The sequence below is a fragment of the Pongo abelii genome, chromosome 18, assembly GCF_028885655.2.
Source record: "Pongo abelii isolate AG06213 chromosome 18, NHGRI_mPonAbe1-v2.0_pri, whole genome shotgun sequence".
NCBI classification, from domain to species: Eukaryota; Metazoa; Chordata; class Mammalia; order Primates; family Hominidae; genus Pongo; species Pongo abelii.
This window is the reverse complement of record NC_072003.2, coordinates 24076486-24099965: the sequence shown is the minus strand read 5'-3', so window position 1 is coordinate 24099965 and position 23480 is coordinate 24076486. Positions and strand designations below refer to the sequence as shown.

At 46.0% G+C, this 23480-nt stretch overlaps 1 protein-coding gene across 1 annotated transcript in view; it reads left to right on the top strand.

Moving 5' to 3' along the window:
* Positions 1–11226, top strand: part of LOC129050720 (uncharacterized) — a 154466-nt gene extending 143240 nt beyond the window's left edge. The window contains 1 exon segment of the mRNA XM_054533625.1: positions 10491–11226. Within this exon segment, the coding sequence (XP_054389600.1) occupies positions 10491–10495 (5 nt within the window). The 3' untranslated portion in view covers positions 10496–11226.
* Positions 11227–23480: the final 12254 nt, after the last annotated feature.

Below are 23480 nucleotides of genomic sequence, written 5' to 3'. Positions count from 1 at the left end.
GATACTCAGGAGGCTGAGGCAGGAGAATGGCGTGAACCCAGGAGGCAGAGCTTGCAGTGAGCTGAGACTGCACCACGGCACTCTAGCCCGGGCAACAGAGTACGGCACTCTAGCCCGGGCAACAGAATGAGACTCCGTCTCAAAAAAAACAAAAAAGACCCTGGCACCTCTTTCCTCCTGCCATGATTGTAAGCTTCCTGAGGCCTCCCAGAAGCCAAGCAAATGCTAGAGCCATGCTTGTACAGCCTGTAGAACTGTGAGCCAATCATCTCTATCATTTATGAACTACCCAGCCTCAGGTGCTCCTTTATATCACTGTAAATGGATTCCCTACCCCCTACTAAGCTAAGTGTCCGGAGAGCCACATTAAGTCACCTCTTGAAAATTTGCTATTAGGTTTTTTCTTTTTTAGGACAGTCTCACTCTGTCACCCAGGCTGGAGTGCAGTGGCACAATCTCGGCTCACTGCAACTTCCACCTCCTAAGTTCAAGCAGTTCTCCTGCCTCAGCCTCCCAAAGTGCTGAAGTGACAGGTGGGAGCCACTACGCCCAGCCTTATCAGGGATTTGAATGTACACCACTGTTTAGGGAAAATACTCAGCCCTGTTTTCTCTCTGTTCTCACATCACAACAATCATCAACACAGCAGATGACTTCTGTGACCAAATGTGTGTTATCCCCACTACCAGGGTGTCCCTCTAATTCAGTTCTAACGCTAGCTACCTTGAGACAGCATCAGATCCCATGTGGTGACAGCTCCTTCATCCAGTGCTGTGTATGATTCCCACAGCCAAAGCCCCCACTAAATGGGCATAGAAGTCAGTGGCAACAACAGGAGTAGACTTCCAAGAGCTTCAGATGCCAGAATTAGTGGCTGCCATTCAGACATTTAAAACCTTAACAGAAGAGAAAATTAATGAATTGGAAAATATGACAATGAAAGGGAGGATGAAATAAGAGGATCCAACGTGTCTAAAAGAAATGCTAGGTGCCGTGGCTCATGCCTGTAACCCCAGCACTATGGGCAGATCGCCTGAGGTCAGGATTTTGAGACCAGCCTGGTCAACAGGGCAAAACCCCCGTCTCTACTACAAATACAAAAATGAGCCAGGTGTGGTGGCGTGCTCCTGTAATCCCAGCAACTATGAAGGCTGAGGCAGGAGAATCGCTTGAACCCAGGAGGTGGAGTTTGCAGTGAGCCGAGATTGCGCCACTGCACTCCAGCCTGAACAACAGAGTAAGACTCCGTCTCAAAAAAAAAAAAAAAAAAAAAAAAAAAATTCCAGAATGAAAATAGACACAGGACCCTTTAGAGTCAGGAGGCACAATCCCCAATACAATAAATCCATCCATACCAAGACCCATCATAACAAAACTGCAGAAAAAACAAAGAAAAGGTCCTAAAAGCTACTGAAGAGGGTAGAAAGAAGGAAGAATATGTTGATAATTGATCTCCCACCAGCAACAGCAGAAGACAGTGGAGTAAGAGAAAATAAGCATTAGGTTAGCGTGTGTACCCAGCTCAACTATTATTTAAGAATGAAATAGCCTCTCAGCACTGATCTGTCTAGAGGTATCTTTACTGTCTAGACATATCTTTACCACGAATGACACTTACTCAAGGGATCCACCAACGTTCATTTACATAGTCTATGGCTGCTTTCCTGCTACAGAGGCAGAGTATTTGCAAGAGAGATCTTATTTCTGCTGTCTGAAAGACTCTATTAAGAAGATGGAAAGATAAGCTACAGATTGGGAAGAATGTTTACAGACCACCTATCAGACTGAGGACTCATCTCTAGAATATATAAAGAACTCAAAGCTCAAAAGTAGGCCAGGTGGGGTGGCTCACACTTGTACTCCCAGCACTTTGGGAGGCTGAGGCGAGATTGCTTGAACCCAGGAGGTCAAGGCTGCACTGAGCCATGATCACACTCCTGCCTGCATGACAGACTGAGACCCTGTCTCACAAAACAAAAACTCAAAAGTAAACAGTGGGAAATAAATGCATGAAAAATGTGTGCAATACCAGCCACAGAGAAACAAGGTAGCGCCCCACACCTCAGCTCCAGTGAGTTCTGGCACGGGTGGTGAGTTCCAAGGACTCAGCAGCATAAAGCATTGGTTGAACATCCAAATGGCCAGGGTGTGATTTCAGCGTCCACTTATGAGTGCACCATAAAACGCACCGTTCTAGTACCAAAAATGTGACTGGTGAGAATATAGGACAACTGCTTGCAAAGCTAGGCTTAAGGCAGGAATCAACTTCACGGTGTACCAAGCAGACCCTTGGGAGGCAGCCTTGGACTCGATGAGACGACTACGAAGTGCCAAGACAGGAGGTGGTGTGGCTCCACGGGAACCTCGGAGAACCTGTGAATCAAGCAGAAGTGCTCGTTGTTTTGACCATGTAAATACAAAACTGTCTGCTACTTCAGCCATCAACAAAACATCTGGGAGGACAACAGAGAAGACTTACAGCCACAGTGTCACAATGGAATGGTATCTGCAGTTAAGGTCCCCTCCCTCCCTTAGGGTTTATTTTTTTAAATCAAGGGCTAAGTTATTCCCCTCTTGGATACCAGAGAAGTATCTAAGAAAAGCAGTCACCAATTATAATTAACTTTTGAAGGACAAATTAAAAGGTGGTTATAAGTTACGAAATAAAGGCATATTATGAACTCTAAGAAATTAAGACACTTACTATTCTTAGTAATTTTTTGAGACAGGGCCTCTGCTCTGTCCTTCAGGCTGGAGTGCAGTGGTGCAGCCTTCCGAGTAGCCGGGATTACAGGCATGCGCCACCACCCCCGGCAAATTTTTGTATTTTTAGTAGAGACGAGGTTTCACCATGTTGACCAGGCTGCTCTCGAACTCCTGACTTCGTGGTCTGCCCACCTCGTGTCTGACCAGAGAAATTAAGACATTCTCAGATAAACAAAAGCTGAGAGAGTTCATTATGCATGAAATGCTAAAGGGAGTCCTTCAAGTCAAAAAAAAAAAAAAAAGATGCTAGGTGGAAATTTGAGGCCACATATAAAGACCTGTATTGTAATTTTGATTCATCTTTATAATTATTTTATTGGATTTAAAAGATGTATAACTATACATCTATGTTAAATATATAATTTGTGAAAAAAAATAGGCATGGTGGTGGCATGCACTTGTAGTCTCAGCTACTCAGGAGGATCGCTTGAGTCCAGGGGCTTGAGGTTACACTGAGCTATGATAATGCCACTGCACTCCAGCCTGGGTGACAGAGTGAGACCCTGTCTCTAAAAATAGATATATTTTGTGATATCAACAACATAGGAGGGGGGCAGAGCTGTCAAAGAGTAGCGTATTTGTATGTGATCGAACTTACCAGTTTAAAATGGATTGCTATAAATTCAGGATGTTTCATGCAATCCCCATGGTAATGACAACATATCTATAGAATGTACACAAAAGGAAATGAGATCCTAAGTGTGTCACAATAAAAACATCAATTAAACACAAAGGGACGAAATGAGAGAGAAAGCAAACCATAAGCCATGCAGAAAACAATCACCAGCGTGGCACCAGGAAGTCCTTCCCCATTGGGAAGTCCCATCAGTAGTGTGCTGGAGTCTTCCCACAGCAACTGCTCACCGCAGTCCTTGGCTGTGGGCCTCATGACACAGTCACCAGGTTAGCGAGTTGCGTCAGAATGGTAATCTTTAAAAATACAAATGAATTCCACAATCAAAAGACTAAGAGACTTATACAGGTTGAAAGTGAAAGGATGAAATAAGATAGAGAAGGAGTAGCTATACTAATATCAGACAAAATCGACCTAAGGTCAAAAGCTGTTATAAGAGATAATGATAATAGTCAATTCACCAAAAAGATGTAAGTTATAAATGTACATGCAATGTACCTCAGAGCTCCTAAATATATGAAGCAAACACTGTAGAATGAAAGGAGAAATAGATAGTTCTATGATAATGGTAGGAGATTTCACCTCACTTTTTTTTATTTTTTTGAGATGGAATCTCACTCTGTTGCCCAGGCTAGAGTGCAGTGGCGTGATAACAGCTCACTGCAACCTCCACCTCCTGGGTTCAAGTGATTCTTATGCCTCAGAGTAGCTGGGATTACAGGCGTATGCCACCACGACCGGCTATTTTCAGTAGAGACAGGGTTTCACCATGTTGACCAGGCTGGTCTTGAACTCCTGACCTCAGGTGATCCACCCATCTTGGCCTCCTAAAGTGCTGGGGTTACAGGCCTGAGCCACTGCACCCGGCCCAATACCTCACTTTCAATAATGGATACAACACCCAGACAGATAACTACCACACACATAACTTCACCCAACAGCAGAAAACACATTCTTCAAAAGTACACGTGGAATGTTCTCCAGGAAAGATTGTATGTTAGGCTTCAAAGCAAGATTTAATACATTTTAAATGACTGAAATCATAATAGAAGGAAAACTGAAATATCCACAAATATGTGGGAACTAAACAACATACTACAAAACCAGTGGATCAAAGAAAAAAAATAAGGAAAATTAGAAAGTATCTTGAGACAAAACATATGAAATCTTATGGGATGCAGCAAAAGCAGTGCTATGAGGGAAATTTGTAGCTGTACACACTTAAATTAAAAAAGAAGCTGGCTGGGTGCGGTGGCTCCACCTGTAATCCCAGCACTTTGGGAGGCCGAGGTGGGCAAATCGTCTCAGGTGAGGAGTTTGAGACCAGCTTGGCTAACATGGCAAAACCCCAGCTCTACTAAAATTATAAAATTTAGCCAGGTGTGGTGGCAGGCACCTGTAATCCCAGCTACTTGGGAGGCTGAGGCAGGAGAATCACTTGAACCCGGGAGGCAGAGGTTGCAGTAAGCTGAGATTGTGCCACTGCACTCCAGCCTGGGTGACACAGCTAGACTCCACCTCTCCCCTCACCCCCGCCCCACCGCAAAAAAAAAAAAAAAAAAAAAAAAAAGCAGCAGCAGCCAGGCACAGTGACACCGTTCTATAATCCCAGCTACTTGGAAGGCCGAGGGCCAGGAGATTGCTTGAGCCCAGGAGTTTGAGACTAGCTTGGGTAACATGGCAAGTCCCTCTCTCAAAGAAAAAGGAAAAGCTCTCAAACCAACAACCTAACCTTCTACCTTAAGTTATTAGAAAAAGAACAGCCTAAACCCAAAGATAGGAGAAGGAATGAAATAACAAAGGTTAGAGCAGAAATAAATGAAATGGAAGATGGAAAAACAGACCTGTAACTACCAAGGAGATTGAATCAGTGACCAAAAACTTGGAAAGAAAGAAAAGCACAAGATCAGATGCCTTCACTGGTGAATCACCAAACATTTGAAAAATCGATACCAATCCTGCTCATATTCTTCCAAAACGTTGAGGAAAGAATACCTCCAAACTCATTCTGTGAGGCCAGCATTACTGATACCAAAGGCAGACAAAGCACTAGAGGAAAATAGACCGATATTCCTGATAAATACAGATGCAAAAGTTGTCAACAAAATACTAAAAAGGAGAATTCGACAGCATCATAGAAAAGATTATACACCATGATCAAGTGAGATTTATTCTTGGAATGCAAAGATGGTTACCATATAAGAATCAATGTAAGATATCACATTAACAGAATGAACGAAAGAAAACACTTGACTATTTCAGTTAGTGAAGAAAAAGCATTTAACAAAGTTTAATACCCTTTCATGATTAAAAACATACAGACTCGAAATAGAAATGACCTCAACATAATAAAGGTCATATGAACAACCCTCAGCTAACATCACACTCAGTGATGAAAGACAAAGTTTTCCAAGATGAGGAATTAAACAATGATACCTGCTTTCTTAATGCTGGAAATCCTAGCCAGAACTATTAAGAAAGAAAGGAAAAAGAAAAGGCATCCAAATTGGAACGGAGGCAGTAAAATTATCTGTTAATAGATGACATGATCATCTTTGTCGAAAATCCTGAACACTGCATGAAATAAAAAACAACTGTTAGAACTAATAATTTGTCAAAGTTTCAGGATTACAAAATCAACATACGAAAGTCAGTTGCATTTCTACACGCTAACAGTCAACAATCCAAGAAGGAAATTAAGAAAACAATTCCTGCCGGGCATGGTTGTGCACGCCTATAGTCTCAGCTACTTGGGAGGCTGAGGCAGGAGGATCGCTTGAGCCTCAGAGGTCAAGGCTGTCAGTTTTGATGATGATTATGCCTGTGAACAGCCACTGTACTCCAGCCTGGGCACCACAGTGAGACACCATCTTTAAAAAAAAAAAAAAAAGTCCATTTACAATAGCATCAAAAAGAATAAAATGGGAATAAACTTAACCAGGAGGCAAAGACTTTGGCAGGATGTAGAGTCCCAGAGACCGGTTGTACAACAAATGTAAAGGCATCTCATATTTATGGATTATAAGAATATCATTAAGATGTCAATACTACTCAAAAGTGATCTACAGGTTTAGCGTAATTGCTATCAAAATCCCAGTGGCATTTTTTCTTCAATTATAGAAAAATCCATCCTAAAGTTTATACACGATTTCAAGGGACCCCAAATGGCCAAAACAATCTTGAAAACAAAGAACAAAGTTGTACGTCTTATACTTCCCAATTTCAAAATTTATTGAAAGCTACAGTGGTCAAAAGTGTGGTACTGGCGTAAAGACATACATACAGACCAGTGGAATGAAATACAGAGTCTAGAAAGAAACTCTTACACATGTGGTCAAGTGATTTCAATAAGGATGCCAAGACTATTGAATGGGGGAAAGGACAGTCTTTCAACAAATGGTGTTGGGAAAACTAGATATCCACATGCAAAAGAATGAAGTTAACCTCTAACCTTATAACATGTTGGAAAAAAAAAAAAAGAAAACCTCAATAATGGATCAAAGACCTAACTGTAAGAGCTAAAACTATACAACTCTTAAAACACAGTAGGAGGGCTTCCTTTGTCAATGATTTCTTAGATATGGAGCATATGACACCAAAGGCACAAGCAACAAAAGGAGAAATAGACAAACTGGATTGCATTGAAGGATACTATTAACACAGTGAAAAGGCGTCCTACAGAATGGGAGTTAAGATGTGCAAATTATATCTGATAAGGAGTTCCCATCTAGAATACATAAAGCACTCTCACAATATAACAACAAAAACCTGACCCGGTTCAACAATGTACAAAGGGCCCGGCGCAGTGGCTCACACCTGTGATTCCAGCACTTTGGGAGGCCGATGCGGGTGGATCACCTGAGGTCAGAAGTTCGAGACCAGCCTCAACATGTTATCCACGGGGTTTCTCACCCCGTCTCTACTAAAAATACAAAATTAGCTGGGCGTGGTGGGCGCCTGTAATCCCAGCTACTTGGGAGGCTGAGGCAGGAGAATTGCTTGAACCTGGGAGGCAAAGGTTGCGGTGAGCCGAGATTGCGCCATTGCACTCCAGCCTGGGCAACAAGAGTGAAGTCCGTCTCAAAAAAAAAAAAAAAAAAAACATGTACAAAGGACTTGAATAGACATTTCTCCAAATAAGATATGTAAATGGCCAATAAGCACATAAAAAGATGCTCAACATCACTAATTATTAGGGGAACTCAAATCAAAACCACATGGAGAGGCCAGGCACAGTGGCTCACGCCTGTAATCCCAGCACTTTGGGAGGCCAAGATGGGTGGATCACTTGAGGTCAGGAGTTCGAGACCAGCCTGGCCAACGTGGTGACACCACGTCTCTACTAAAAATAAAAAATTAGCTGGGAGTGGTGGTGTATGCCTGTAGTCCCAGCTGCTCAAGAGGCTGAGGCAGGAGAATTGCTTGAACCCGGGAGGCAGAGGTTGCAGTGAGCTGAGATCCCGCCACTGCACTCCAGCCTCGGTGACAGAGCAAGACTCTGTCTCAAAAAAAAAAAAAAAAAAAAAAAAGTACATGGAGGTGCCACCTCAGACCTATTAGGATGGCTGTAATCAATACAGAAAATAACAAGTGTTAGGACATTGAGTTGTTTGAACCTTTGTGTGTTCTTACTGGGAATATAAAATGGTGCTGCAGCTATGGAAGACAGTATGGCAATTCATCAAAAAGTTAATAGGCCAGGTGCGATGGCCCACACCTGTAATCCTAGCACTTTGGGAAGCTGGGGTGGGCGAATCACTTGAGGCCAGGAGTTCAAGACCAGCCTGGCCAACATGGTGAAACCCCATCTCTACTACAATACAAAAATTAGCCGGGTGTGGTGGTGCGGCCCTGTAATCCCAGCTACTTGGGAGGCTGAGGCATGAGGATCACTTGAACCCGGGAGGCGGAGGTTGCAGTGAGCTAAGATCGCACCACTGCATTCCAGCCTGGGTGACAGAGCCAGACTCTGTCTCAAAACAAAGAGTTACCATACAGTCCAGCAATTCTACTTCTGGGTATGTATCCCCTAAAATTCAAAGGGTCTCACACATTTATACACCGATGTTCATAGCAGCATTATTCACAACGGCCAGAAGACAGCAGCAACCCAAGTGTCCACTGACAGATAAATGTGGTCCCTCCATACAATCAATCGTGATGCAGCCTTCAAAACGAAGGAAATTCTGACACACGCTACCACATGGATGACCCTTGAGGACATTATACAAAGTGAAATAAGCCAGTCACGAAAACATAAGTACTGTATGACTCCACCTATTTGAAGCACCTACAGTAATCAGTTTCACAGAGACAGAAAGTACAGTGGTGGCTGCCGGGAGCTGGGAGAGAGCAGTAATGGGTTATTTAATGGGGATAAAGTTTCAGTTTGGCGGGATTTACTGAGTTCCAGAGACTGGTTGCACAAAAATATGAATGTACTTACACTGAATTGTGTACTTTAAAATGGTTATGGTAAATTTTACATGTCTTTAACTACATTTAAAATTTTTTACACTAGAAATGTATATTGAGCATCTCTGTGCTAGGTGTGGTGATACAATGATAAACATTTTACCTATGAACACCGTAGTTATAAAACCAAACTCTTAGAATTTCATCTCCTTAAGCGTAAAAACTAACACAGACAGGCAATAGACACAGACCCACAGGACTCAGATAGTAGGCTTATTAGACACAGATTATAGATTTTAGCAGGGAACTAGAAATTATTAAAATTACTAATTACTAAATTTGTAGTTTAGTAATTAATTTAGCAAATCAGCTAATTTACTAATTACTGAAAATTATATATCTGAAAAAGAACCAGAATGTAGTAGAAAGAGATGGCAGAAAAGGCCACCTAAACCCCATATTTTAAACAGTTCTCTTAGCAGATGAGGAATAGAAGGGTACTTCCCGGCCAGGCAATGTCACTCATGCCTGTAATGCCAGCACTTTGGGAGGCCGAGGCGGGCAGATCACCTGAGGTCAGGAGTTTGAGACCAGCCTGACCAACATGGTGAAGCCCTGTCTCTACTAAAAATATAAAAATTAGCCGGGCATAGTGGCATGTACCTGTAATCCCAGCTACTTGGGAGGCTGAGGCAGGAGAATCACTTGAACCCGGGACGCAGAGGTTGCAGTGAGCTGAGATTGCACCACTGCACTCCAGCCTGGGCGACAGAGCAAGACTCCATCTCCAAAAAAAATAAATAGCTGGGCACGGTGGCTCGCTCCTGTAACCCCAGCACTTTGGGAGGCCAAGGCAGGTGGATCACTTGAGGTCAAAAGTTCGAGATCAGCCTGGCCCAACCCCGTCTCTACTAAAAATATAAAAATTAGCCAGGTGTGATGGCAGGCGCATGTAATCCCAGCTACTCAGGAGGCTGACGCAGGAGAATTGCTTGAACCCGGGAGGCAGAGGTTGCCGTGAGCCACTGTACTCCAGCCTGGGTGATAGAGCGAGACTCCATCTCAAAAAAATTAAAGCCCATCTTTTAAACAGTTCTCCTAGCAGATGAGGGATAGAAGGACACTTCCTTTGCCTGGTAGCTCTGAGTGTCCATCTGTGCCCTTGTCCACCCCACTTGATGGTGAAACAGCAGAGCAGTCCCTCTAGGGCCAGGAGCACCGTGGCATGGCCTCCACCACATGCTATACTGAAGATCTCACCCACACAGTGAGCTCCCTTTAGCCCACACTTTGGGTTGGATGCATCCTGAGCTTTCAAAGCATCGTGTGCTAAGGTTCCGACCTCCCCTTGGCTAGGAACTATGTCTTGGTCTTCTTTGTGTCCAGGGTGCTGGCAGCAGAGCCTGACACTCCACAGATGCTTGTTCAATTTCCAAGGAACGCAGCAGGCTGGGCCTAGCACCACTGCCTGCAAAGGCCCTGCAGGTGTAGGGACTCATTGACCCATGCCAGCTGCTCTTACAAAAAGGAGGGAGGGAGATGAGTGGAAGTGGAGGGGGAGTTGTCGTTTTAATAATGAGGGCCAGGGGCCCCAGCATAATTTATTTCAAGAAACAGCAGGGGCCTCCTCTGGGGCCCATAGCCTAGTCTTACTTCTCTTCTCTCTCCTTTACAGTTTGAGATTTTGTCTATGCCAGCACTAGGCTGCCAGACTTCAAACTCCTTCACCTTCTACTGCAATTCCAGCTCCCTGGCAATGGCAAGATTCATGGCTGGGACAGAATAACTAGCATGGAATGCCAGGAAACTCAGAACCGCACATGCTGCAAATGCAGGGAAGAAGGGCTCCTTGCCACTGGGCTCAAAATACTTGCGGGGGACATGAAACTCTCCCACTGGTCTGGGTAATTCTCCCCCTTCCTCCACACCTCCACTGTAAACCAGGAGACAGTGCGGCCAGCGAGTACCAGCTCTGCAGAGAAAACTCCACCTGGCCCCTGTTCGTGCCCAAGATATTTATTCACTTATTCAACAGCCATTTGGGAAGCCACTGCTTCAGAATGCTGACTGCGTGCTGGGGGACACGAAGCCAGCTCAGCTGCTTGGTGCTGGCTTTCCCTGCCTGACCCAGGGGTCTTTTGAGACAGGAGATTCCTTGAGGGGAACTGATGGCCCCAAGCCCATTAATCAGAAACCCAGGTAGGGAGCTTCTCTCTTTGGGGTAGACACACTGGGACCCTGGGGAGCCCTGGGGAGGACCTCTGTTTTGGTAGGGGCACCTGTGAACTCAGGCCCCCAGGCTGTATCATTGGAAGTTTTTTACTTTCTTTTGGGAATATAACTTTTTCCTTTGAGTTTTCAACTGAAAAATAAAGCTGGCAGAATCCAAGAACATGTCTCTGGATTGCTGGGGTTGATTATCCACTCAAGAGAGGGGGAGGTGTGGGTGGCTATGGAATCTGCTCACCGATAGGGGGTGCCCTAGAGCCCTCTCTGCACTGAGCCTGGTAGGAGCTTGTAGGGTCCAGATTCCAGAGCAAAGGGCAAGGCATCAGCCACGGGGACTGAGGCAAGCTGAAGGCCAGACTTGACCGTCCTTGACCTCCGCCCCATCATCCCCCCCAATGAATCCCTGGTGCACAGCAGGTGCTAGATGAAGTTCCGAAGAAAGAACTCCAGGGTGAATGGGAATGAGAAGGTTGGTCCTCCACACCCCCACACTGAAGGGAAGACAGAAGGAGAGTGGCTGTGATTTGAGTGTTTTGCTATGGTTACAGCCTAAAGACCCTGGAGACCAGGCACTGCTCCAAGTGCCTTGAAAGATGTTTGATCTGGGGGCTGGGTGTGGTGACTCACGCTTGTAATCCCAGCACTTTGGGAGGCCGAGGTGGGTGGCTCATAAGGTCAGGAATTCAAGACCAGCCTGGCCAACATGGTGAAACCTCATCTCTACTGGGGGGAAAAAAAAAAAAAAAATCCGGGCGTGGTGGCTGGCGCCTGTAATCCCAGCTACCCAGGAGGCTGAGGCAGAAAACTGCTTGAACCCAGGAGGCGGAGACTGCAATGAGCCAAGATCACACCACTGCACTCCAGCCTGGCAACAGAGACTCCGTCTCAAAAAAAAAAAAAAAAAAAAAGTTTGGGTCGGGCACAGTGGCTCACTCCTGTAATCCCAGCACTTTGGGAGGCCAAGGCGGGTGGATCATGAGGTCAGGAGATCAAGACCATCTTGGTTAACATGGTGAAACCCCATCTCTACTAAAAATACAAAAAATTAGCCGGGCGAGGTGGCGGGCTCCTGTAGTCCCAGCTACTCAGGAGGCTGGGGCAGGAGAATGGTGTGAACCTGGGAGGCGGAGCTTGCAGTGAGCCGAGATCGCGCCACTGCACTACAGCCTGGGCGACAGAGCGAAGACTCCGCCTCAAAAAAAAAAAAAAAGAAAAAAAAGATGTTTGATCTTAAACCTTACAATAGTCCAATGAGGAATGGATGATCCCCACTTAATGAGAGAAGAAACAAAGGCTCAGAGAGTTGAGGGGATTTCCCCAAGGTCATACAACCTACAAACAGCCAGGATGGCGCTGACGCGCGCCTGCCTGCCTCCCAAGGCTGCCCAACCTCAGTCAGCCCCCACTTCTGCTTTTGCAATAAAAGAAAAGCAAATCACTGGTGCGCAGGGGACCCTGAGCAATTCAGAGTCAGATGCAACTAGAGTGTGCAGCCACCTGACCTGTTGGTTTCTCAATATGCTTAACGGATCCATGATTTCTGGTCCAGAAAGGAAATGCAGAAGCCTTTCCTTCCTGCCTCCCACACTCTGTGGGTCAAGTATTTACCAAAAACACAGCAGTGGACTGGACACCAGCAGAGATACAAAGAGGGAAACATAGTTCTCCCTTCTCAAGGCAGGTTGGACAACATCAATACTTTGCAACTGGGGGGCGTGAGTGGAGTACTTGTGCATGAATTCGAAACAGATAGGAGAGGGAATGATTCCAGCGGAAAGACCAATTCACGTCTACAATATACACTGAACTCCAGCCTGGACAACATAGCAAGACTGTCTCTAAAAAAGTTTAATCATTAGCCAGGCATGGTGGCACATGCCTGTAGCCACCTAGGAGGCTGAGGCAGGAGGATCACTTGAGCCCAGGAGTTCGAAATCACAATAAACTATGATCACACCACTGCACTCCAGCCTGGGCATCAGAGCAAGGCCCTATCTCCAAAACAAAACAAGGTAACACGTTTACATACAAATCAATGTAACAAAATCCAAAATAAAATATTACCAAACAAACCCCACTGGGGCCTAAAAAAAATGACCTAAACCAAGTGAGACTTCTACAGTGTGACAAGGATGGCTCAAAATTAGAACATCTTTTAATTTCATATATATATATTTTTTTTTTTCTTTTTTTTTTTTTTTCTTTTTTGAGATGGAGTCTCGCTCTGTTACCCAGGCTGGAGTGCAATGGTGCGATCTAGGCTCACTGCAAGCTCCGCTTCCTGGGTTCACTCAGTTCTCCTGCCTCACCCTCCTGGGACTACAGGCGCCCGCCACCACACCCGACTAGTTTTTTTGTATTTTTAGAAGAGATGGGGTTTCACCATGTTAGCCAGGATGCTCTCGATCTCCTGACCTTGTGATCTGCCTGCCTCGGCCTCCCAAAGTGCTGGGATTACAGGTGTGAGCCACTGCGCCCAGCCTAATTTCATTCATATTAATATGTTAAAAATCATAATCATCGTAGATGTTGAAAAGGCATTTGACAAAATTTACTACAAAATTTAGGGAAAAAAACCCCATCAAATTAGAAAGAGGGATACTTCCTTAAATTACACACAATAAAGGAAATTACATCCAGACACATACCCATCAAGCCAGAGCCCAGCATCATTTGTAGGGGATGGAAGCAACACAAGCTTCCATTAACCTTCGCAACAAAAGAATGGCCTCTGTTACCACTATTATTTTGGAGGCCCTAGCTGATGAAACTAGGCAAGGAGGAAAGTAAAACATTTAAGAAAAAAGCAGGAGGTAAAATAATTATATTTACTCTGAAAAATGAGGCAGACAGATTTTGCTAAGGAGTTAGGTACAAAAGTAACATATTAAGCAGCCTTCCTTTTTCTTAATTTTTAAAATATGGAGATGGGGCCGGGCACAGCTCATGCCTGTAATCCCAGCACGTTGGGAGGCTGAGAGAGGCGGATTGCTCAAGGCCAGGAGTTCGATACCAGCCTGGCCAACGTGGCAAAACTCCATCTCTACTAATAATACAAAAATTAGCCGGGTGTGATAGCACACACCCGTAATACCAGGTACTCAGAAGGCTGAGGCACGAGAATTGCTTGAACCCAGGACGTGGAGGTTGCAGTGAACCGGGACTGCATTACTGCACTTAGCCTGGGTGACAAAGAAAGACCCTGTCTCAAAAAAAAAAACAAATAAAATAAAATAAAGATGCGGTCTTACTATGATGCCCAGGCTGGTCTCAAACTCCTGGGCTCGAGCAATCCTTCTGCCTCAGTCTCCCAAAGTGCTAGGATTATAGGCGTGAGCCACCAAGCCTGGCCTCAGTCTTCCTATGTACAAACAAGCAGTTAGAAAAGTTAACAGAAGAAAACATCCCATTTGCAACAGCACACTCCCAAAAAACAAAACTCTCAGAAATAAATGTGCAAAAATATACACACACAATCTATATGAAGAAATCTTTCGAATGCTGCCGAGGGATATGAAACACTTTGAATGCAAAGAAGGCCATGCTGCATGTGTTATCGAGAAAGGTTCAACATTAAAAAGATGTCACATCAATATCAAGCGGGGGTGTGTGGAAATGGAGCCTTCACACATGCAGGGGGGAACGTGGCAGTATGGCCACTCCAAAACACAGTTTGGCAGTTTCTTAAAAAGTGAATATAAATCCACCTTATGGGGCCAGACACGGTGGCTCATGCCTGTAATCCCAGCAATTTGGTAGGCCAAGGCAGGTGGATCACCTGAGGTCAGGAGTTAGAGATGAGCCTAGCCAACATGGTGAAACCCCATCTCTACTAAAAGTACAAAAAAAATTAGCTGGGTGTTACAGGTAGTGGGCGCCTGTAATCCCAGCTACTCGGGAGGCTGAGGCAGGAGAATCACTTGAACCCAGGAGGCAGAGGTTGCAGTGAGCCAAGATCGTGCCACTGCACTCCAGCCTGGGCGACAGAGCAAGACTCCATCTGAAACAAACAAAAATTAGCCAGGTGTGGTCGCACACACCTGTAATCCCGGCTACTCAAGAGGCTGAGCCAGGAGAATAGCTTGAACCCGGGAGGCAGAAGTTGCAGTGAGCCAAGATCATGCCACTGCACTCCAGCCTGGACAACAGAGACTGTCTCCTAGATAGATAGATAGAAAGAGATAAAAAATAAAGTGTCAAAATCAGTGGCTTTTTGTATACTTACCGAACGGTGCATCCATCACTACAATTCAATTGATTTTACAACATTTTCATTTCCCCAACAAGGAACCCTGTTATCCTTAGTCATCACCCCTCCCAATTCTTCCTTCCTCCCCAGCACTGGGTGACCAGTAATCTGCTCCCTCTCTCTCTGGATTTTCCCATTCTGGACATTTCACATAAATGGAATCATACAATATGTGGCCCTTTGTCATTGGCTGCTTGGACTTGGCATGAAGTTCGAGGCTCACCCATGTGTGGACATTTCACATAAATGCAATCATACAATACGTGGCCCTTTGTCATTGGCTGCTTAGACTTGGCATAAAGTTCGAGGCTCACCCATGTGTGGCCCATGTCTGTGCTTCATTTCTTTTTACTGCCTTCTTGCCCAAGTGGTTTCATAAGCCCCGTAGGGTGTGTGTTGTAATCCCTAGAACAATCGCTAAAGAAAACATATATAGCTAAAAACACAGAGCAAAAAGATATAGCCAAAAGCCAACAGAGATGAAAGGAAATGTGAAGAATCACTCCATTAATCCAAAAGAAGGCAAGAAAGGAGGAACAAGAGACAAAGAGAAATAGGCTGGGCACACTGGCTCCCTACGAAAAATACAAAAAAAAAAAATTAGCTGGGCGCACTGGCGCACACCTGTGATCCCAGCTACTCGGGAGGCTAAGGCAGGAGAATCGCTTGAACCCAGGGCGGGGGGAGGGGTGCAGAGGTTGCAGGGAGCCGAGATCATGCCACTGCACACTCCAGCCTGGGCGACAAAGCAAGACTGTGTCTAAAAACAACAACAACAACAAAAAACACAAATAGCATACATTAGAAATTCCATTGGGCTGGGCGCAGTGGCTCACACCTGTAATCCCAGCACTCTGGGAGGCCGAGGCAGGCGGATCACGAGGTCAGGAGATAGAGAACATCCTGGCTAACACGGTGAAACCCTGTCTACTAAAAAATACGAAAAATTAGCCAGGCGTGGTGGCAGGCGCCTGTAGTCCTGGCTACTTGGGAGATTGAGGCAGGAGAATGGTGTGAACCTGGGAGGCGGAGCTTGCAGTGAGCCGAGATTGCACCACTGCACTCCAGCCTGGGCGACAGAGTGAGACTCCGTCTCTTAAAAAAAAAAAAAAAAAAAAAAAAGAGAAATTCCATTGAACGAAAGTGAACTAAACACTCCAAGTGAAAGTGAGATAGACTAAATTTAAAAAAAACAAACAAAAACATGACTCACCTACATAACGTGTAGAAGAGGCACACTTTACATAGAAAAACAGATAAGATGAAAATACAGGATGAAAAAAGATATCTATGTAAACATTAATTATAAAAAAGCTCTATTAACATCAGATAAACAGATAATATGTGGGTTTCCTACTTTTTTGATGGAACAATTAAAAACGCAGAAAATGGGGTTGGTACAGTGGCTCACCACTTTGGGAGGCCAAGGTGGGCAGATCACTTGAGCTCAGGAGCTTGAGACCATCCTGGACAACATAGTGAGACCTCATCTCTATCAATAACAACTGCCACCTAAGAAAATGGCATTTTTCATGAGGAACATCAAATACTGTGCTATCCTTTGCCCAACTTCTGGTTAAGTCTTTCCTAAAACCAAGGCCCAGCTTTGGGACTCCTGCAGTTCCATTAGGTGTCAATAAGTCCCTTTTGCCAAAAATTAAGAAAAACAACCAAAAGCCCATCCACCAATGAGTGGATAAACCAAATGTGGTCTATCCATATGATGGAATATTATGTCATAAAAAGGAATCAGTCATAAAAAGGGATGAAGTACTGATATAGGCCACAACATGAATGGATATTGAAAACACCATGCTGAGCCAGGCATGGTGGCTCACACCTGTAATCCCAGCACTTTGGAAGGCTGAGGCGGGTGGATCACTGGAGGCCAGGAGTTCAAGACCAGCCTGGCCAACATGGTGTAACCCCATTTCTACTAAAAATACAAAAATTAGCTGGGCATGGTGGCAGGTGGTTGTAATCCTAGCTACTTGGGAGGCTGAGGCAGGAGAATCACTTGAACCAGGGCGGCAGAGGTTGCAGTGAGCCGAGATCGTGCCACTGCCCTCCAGCCTGGGCGACTGAGTGAGACTCTGTCTCAAAACACCAACAACAATTTTAAAAACCCACCATGCTGAGTGCCAGAAGCCAGACACAAAATGCTATATATTGTGTGATTACATTGGAAAGAAATGTCCAAAACAGACCAATTCATATAGACAGAAAGTACATTCATGATGGCAAGAGCTGAGGGGGATGGGAGGATTGTGGGATTGACTGTTAATGGGTATGGCGTTTCTTTTAGGGTGATGAAGTGTTCTCGAATTAGTAGTGGTGATGGTTGTACCACCGTGTGAATACGCTAAACACCAGAGAAAGGCCAGGCATGGTAGTTCACGCCTGTAATCCCAGCACTTTGGGAGGCCGAGGCAGGCAGATCACCTGAAGTCAGGAGTTCAAGACCAGCCTGCCCAACATGGTGAAACCTCATCTCTACAAAAAATACAAAACGTAGCCAGGAATGATGGCGGGTGCCTGTAACCCCAGCTACTCGGGAGCCTGAGGCAGAAGAATGGCTTGAATCCAGGAGGCGCAGGTTGCAGTGAGCCGAGATCGTGCCATTGCACTCCAGTCTGGGTGACAGAGCGAGACTCCATCTCAAAAACAAACAAAAAACGTCAGAGAATGGTACACTTTAAAGTGCTGCATTTCGTGGTATGTGAATTACTTATCAATTCCTTAAGACTACTAGGAGAAGGAAGGCATTGCAAATGATATTTGGTTTTGTAATTAAACAAGAAATTTCTCCCTCTCCCCCCAAAAAAGTTCTCTTTCAGTTTCTGCAAACTTCCTCCTTCCCTCCCCTACCCATCCACCCAGAGGAATTTTATCTGTTCCTGCCTAAACAGATTAGAGGGCTTTGTCTGTCTTTTGAGGCCTGGTAGGTAAATTAGAAAGGGGTCCCAAGTAAATAGAGAGAGAGGCATCCCAGAGCCCTGCTCCATCTGAGCCTCCCACGGCCCATGACTCACTTTACCCAGTAACACGCTTCCCTTCCAGTTTACCATCTGGAAGAAAGAATAAACTTATTTTTCTTATTCACCAATAATTTATATAAACCAAACATTGCAAACAAGGGTTTCCTTAGCAACCTCTATCTCATTCTCTTCAGATACCAATTGCTCTCCAGTAAAGGGAGTGTCCTGTTCCACACAACTTAAATTCACTTGGAAATCTCACTTAAAACAGAAAAGTTAAGGTCTTCATAAGGTTTACTAGGGACAAAGCGTTTGCAGGAATGCACAGGGCTGAAGGTCAAAGGCAAAGAAAACAAGGCACAAATTATTTCACCCTGATTTGGTTTGTCCTTGTACACTCATGGTTAACAGGTCACCTCGCAATGACAAATCTGCTTTTGAAGTTGTTTTTTTTTTTTTTTCTGGAGGCAGAGTCTTCTTCTGTCGCCGAGGCTGGAGTGCAGTGGGGCGATCTCGGCTCACTGCAATTTCTGTCTCGCAGGGTCAAGCGATTCTTCTGCCTCAGCCTCTGAGTAGCTGGGATTACAGGCACCCACCACCATGCCTGGCTAATTTTTGATTTTTAGTATAGACGGGGTTTCACCATGTTGGCCAGGATGGTCTAAAACTCCTGATTCTCAAGTGATCCACCCGCCTTGTCCTCCCAAAGTGCTGGGATTATAGGCATGAGCCACCGCGCCCGGCCAGGTCAGTTTTCTCTAACAGAAGTAACAAAACAGATATAATCCAAAATCACAGATATATCAAAATTTTAAAAATGGTGTTGGAGGCCAGGTGCAGTGGCTCATGACTGTAATCCCAACACCTTGGGAGGCCGAGGCAGGAGGATCACTTGAGACCAAGAATTCGAGACCAGCCTGGCCAACACACCGAGACCTCGTATCTATAAAAAAGTTTGGTTTTTTTGTGGTTTTTTTTTTTTTTGAGATGGAGTCTCGCTCTGTTGCCCAGGCTGGAGTGCAGTGGGGCCATCTCGGCTCACTGCAAGCTCCGCCTCCTGGGTTCATGCCATTCTCCTGCCTCAGCCTCCCCAGTAGCTGGGACTACAGGCCCCACCACACGCCCGGCTAATTTTTTGTATTTTTAGTATTCACTGTGTTAACCAGGATGGTCTCGGTCTCCTGACCTCATAATCTGCCCGCCTCAGCCTCCCAAAGTGCTGGGATTACAGGCGTGAGCCACCGCACCTGGCCAAAAGTGTTTCATGGTATTGGAAAATGCTGACTTGGGTAGTGACAGTTTCAATGCATCATTGCCTGGCCTTCTGGGTTTCACCTTGAACCTTGTGACAGGTGATCAAGTCATGTGTCCAAGCTCAGGGACTTCCTGTTGTACAGAGATGCTGCTGCCTGGGGCACCCTACTCCAATCCCCCTCCCTTCTACTTGTCACGGTGTATCATATTCAGCCCAGACCAGGGCAAGCCCCGCTCATGTCATCAGCCCTGCCCTGGCCAACAGCCTAGAAAAGATGCAGGTCAATTCCCACAAAGGGCAGGGTGACTCAGTTCACTCACATGCTACAAGCCAGCTGCCTGCCTTGCACTCTCTCCAGACCTGGGCTGTATGCAAACTGCACAGACAGGGCCCCGTGCTCAGAAGGGTCCCCAGTGCTTGCTTGGATGCTCTGTTACCATCTTGAATCTTAATTTCTGAAAATTATTGATTTTCATTTTATGCTGATCTCTGCAAATTAAGTAGCCATTCCTACTTCAGAGCCACTTAACGAAGGTTCTTGGGTGGCTGGAATAGGCTGGGGTTTCCATAAAATAAGGGACTGGCTGGCCGGGCACGGTGGCTCACGCCTGTAATCCCAGCATTTTGGGAGGCCAAGGTGGGCGGATCACGAGGTCAAGAGATTGAGATCATCCTGGCTAAAAGAGTGAAACCTCGTCGCCACTAAAAATACAAAAAGTTAGCCAAGAATGGTGGCACACGCCTGTGGTCCCAGCTACTTGGGAGGCTGAGGCAGGAGAATCGCTTGAACCTGGGAGGCAAAGGTTGCAGTAAGCTGAGACTGCGCCACTGCACTCCAGCCTGGGCAACAGAGCGAGACTCCATCTCAAAAACAAAACAAAACAAAACAAAACAAAACAAGGCGGGGGAGGTGGTGCTGGCCAGGCACAGAGCCCCTGCAACAGGAAGACCCTTCCCTTGCTCTAAAGTAACCCTCTCATAGCCATTTCTTAATGGAGCCTTAAACAGCCTGGTGACCTGCCCTCAACTGTTTTAATCATTGGCTGTCCCCTTCTTCAAGAGCAGGTGCATTTCACATAAGTGCATAATTAATACTAACAAGAGGGGCCGGTGCCCGTGTGCTGGGGCCCTGTCATGTGTATTCTGTGCTCAGGGTCCCTGGGAGGCACAGGACCCAGATCTATCCTTACAGTATGACTATAGATCACTCTAGAGTGGCCTGTCCTGAGCAGGACAAGACCCGGCAACCCTTTTGGTCAATGCTGGAGCGTCTCCCAGGGATGAGCAATGGTGGCGTTTGCAGGATGGCTGGCAGCACTCGGCAGTGGGCCAGCTGTGCCTCAGTGATTCTGGTGGTTCAAACCCACAACCCAGCCAACTCACCCTGGGCTCCAACCAGCCTGGCTAACTGGGGACAGCCATTCCCAGCTGCACTCAGGCATCTGAAAGACCCTTCCTTTCCTGCGAAGCCTCTTTCAGGGTTTCAGGAAGGAAGTGGAGACAGTAAGGGGAAACCACAAACCCATATAACTCTAATAGTATCACCTCTTGGTCCATGGGGGTGGGGGGAGGGTGCTTCCCATGTTGAATTTCATCCTGAAGCCACCCTGGTGGGGGGAGGGGAAATGCCATTCTGTCCATCTCACAAACAACATCGCATTGGCCCCGAGAGATGAAGCCGGGGACTGAGACTGGCTAGCAAAGCCAGGATCGCAACCGACCGGGTCTCTCCAACTTGGGAGCTTTAAGGGCAGGCTGTTGGTTTCTGCAGATACTGGCCTAGCATAGCCCATGTGATCAGCCAGGGCTCAGGTCCCTCTGCTGACAGGTTTCCCTCCTAAGGACACTGGTGGGGCTGTAGCCCCGTCAGATCATCTGTCCCTGGGAACACTCTTTTCCAGGGAACTCCAATGAGGAAGAGAAAGTGGGGACCCATCAACTTCCGTGTCTCTGAAAACAACTTTGTCAAAGTGTGTAAGGACCCAACACTCTGCTTATAATCAAACGGCTCGGGACCCCTCCGCTCTGAGCGCTTCAACATTGGGCATTCCTTTTCCTGTTTGGGTCTCAAACTCTGCCTCTGGAATCTTGTTTTGAAGGCTAAGTTTCCAGCCAGAACAAGTGCCCACACTCTATTATCCCAAACCCATCCCCTTGCCTTAGCCAAGAAGGCTGATGACAGACAGGGTCTTTGCTCTGCTAGACAGAGCTGGCTATGACTGAAGGACCCTCAGATGCAGGCAGAGCCCTTTGTCCTTTTGTGTCACTGTGCAGACCACCTTGGGAGCTGATTATGCTCCTTAAACCTTCTGGGAACGCTTATGGCCCCCAGCACTGCAAAAAGGATTAAGTCAACTGAGAAGAGACATGTTTTTCCAATTAGTTATAAATCACCCATGTTGGAATTTTTGCAAAACTGGCTGGTTGCTTTCCCATTACCTAAGATTCCTCATTCTTTCTGTATAATTTCACAAAGTTTTCAAGTAAATTTGGTACTAAAGGCCCATGACCATGAAATAAACAGGACACTCACAGCGAAGTGCTAAAGCCAAAATCTCATCTTCCATGCGCCATGCAATGAGAAAGGAGATGGAAAGTAACTTCCACCTACCAAACTTCCCTACCCCAGGTTTCTGAAGACACATCAACACGCGCAACGACATTTGTGTTTGGATATGCATTTTACTACATACGTACATCTTTAAAAAGATTTTTCCCACTGACATTTATTTCTCATGCCAAGTTGGGGCCAGCCGCCAAACTGGGGAGACTAAGATCCTGGAGTCAATGCGCTCATTCTCCTTAAAGGATTGTGACACCACCCAGAGAGGCGGAGAATGTGGTAAAGGCAGGGAAAACACGATTCTCCCACCTAGGAAGACAGAAGAGCTCTCGCAATGGGCAGGGCAGCTCTGGGAGCAAGTGACTAATAGCAGGAATATTACAGCCAGTGCATCAACACACGGGATGAATTTAACGAGGCTGTTTTTTTTTTGTTTGTTTTTGTTTTTTGTATGATGGAGTCTTGCTTTGTCACCCATGCTGCAGTGCAATGGTGTGATCTTGGCTCACTGCAAGCTCCGCCTCCTGGGTTCAAGTGATTCCCCTGCCTCCGCCTCCCGAGTAGCTGGGACTACAGGGCGGCGAACAAGGCTGTTCTTACTCCAATTTTGCAAAGTGAGGAAACGGAAGCCCAAAGAGGCTGTGTGTCCCAAATCATTTATTGAGTGGTTGTAAAGCTGGGATTGGAACCATGCTGTCTGGATCTGAAGCCCTCTTGTGCTGTTCCATCTGGCAGGTCCTTGTGGACAGAATTCTAAAATACCCCTTCCCCTTCACAGACACGATTCCCACCCCTGTTGGATACACCTTCCCCCAGGCATTCAACTGAACACAAATCTAGGTGTTGCTGTGCAGTGATTTTGCAGAAGTAAAGTCCCAAGTCACCTGACCTTAAGGTAGGGGGCCTGAGCCAATCACATGAGCCCTCTCTAAACCTGGGCCCAGGAAATCAGAGGCTGGAGAGCAGGAGGCAGATTCAAGGCTCATTCCTGAAGATGGAGGGGACCTCTAGGAGCCTCCAGTTTACAGCTGGCAAGGAAATGGGACCTCAGCCCTACAACTGCAAGGAACTGAATTCTGCCAACAGCCTGATGAGCCTGGATGCCCATTCTGGATTCTTCTCAAAGCCTCCCGAAGAGAGCTCAGCTGGCCGACACCTCGATTTTGGCCTAACGAGGCCCTGAGCAGAGAACCCAACAACACCCTACCAGACCCCGACCCACAGAAACTGTGAGATATTAATACATTTGTTTTTTTAAGCTGCTAAGTTTGTGGCAATTCATGACATGGCATTACAGGCTCTGACCAGAGGCCTCAAGCACCAAGCCCGGCTGTCATACCTATGGAAGATGCCATGTCCGCAAATGCCTCTCCAGGCCTTCGAAACCTCGT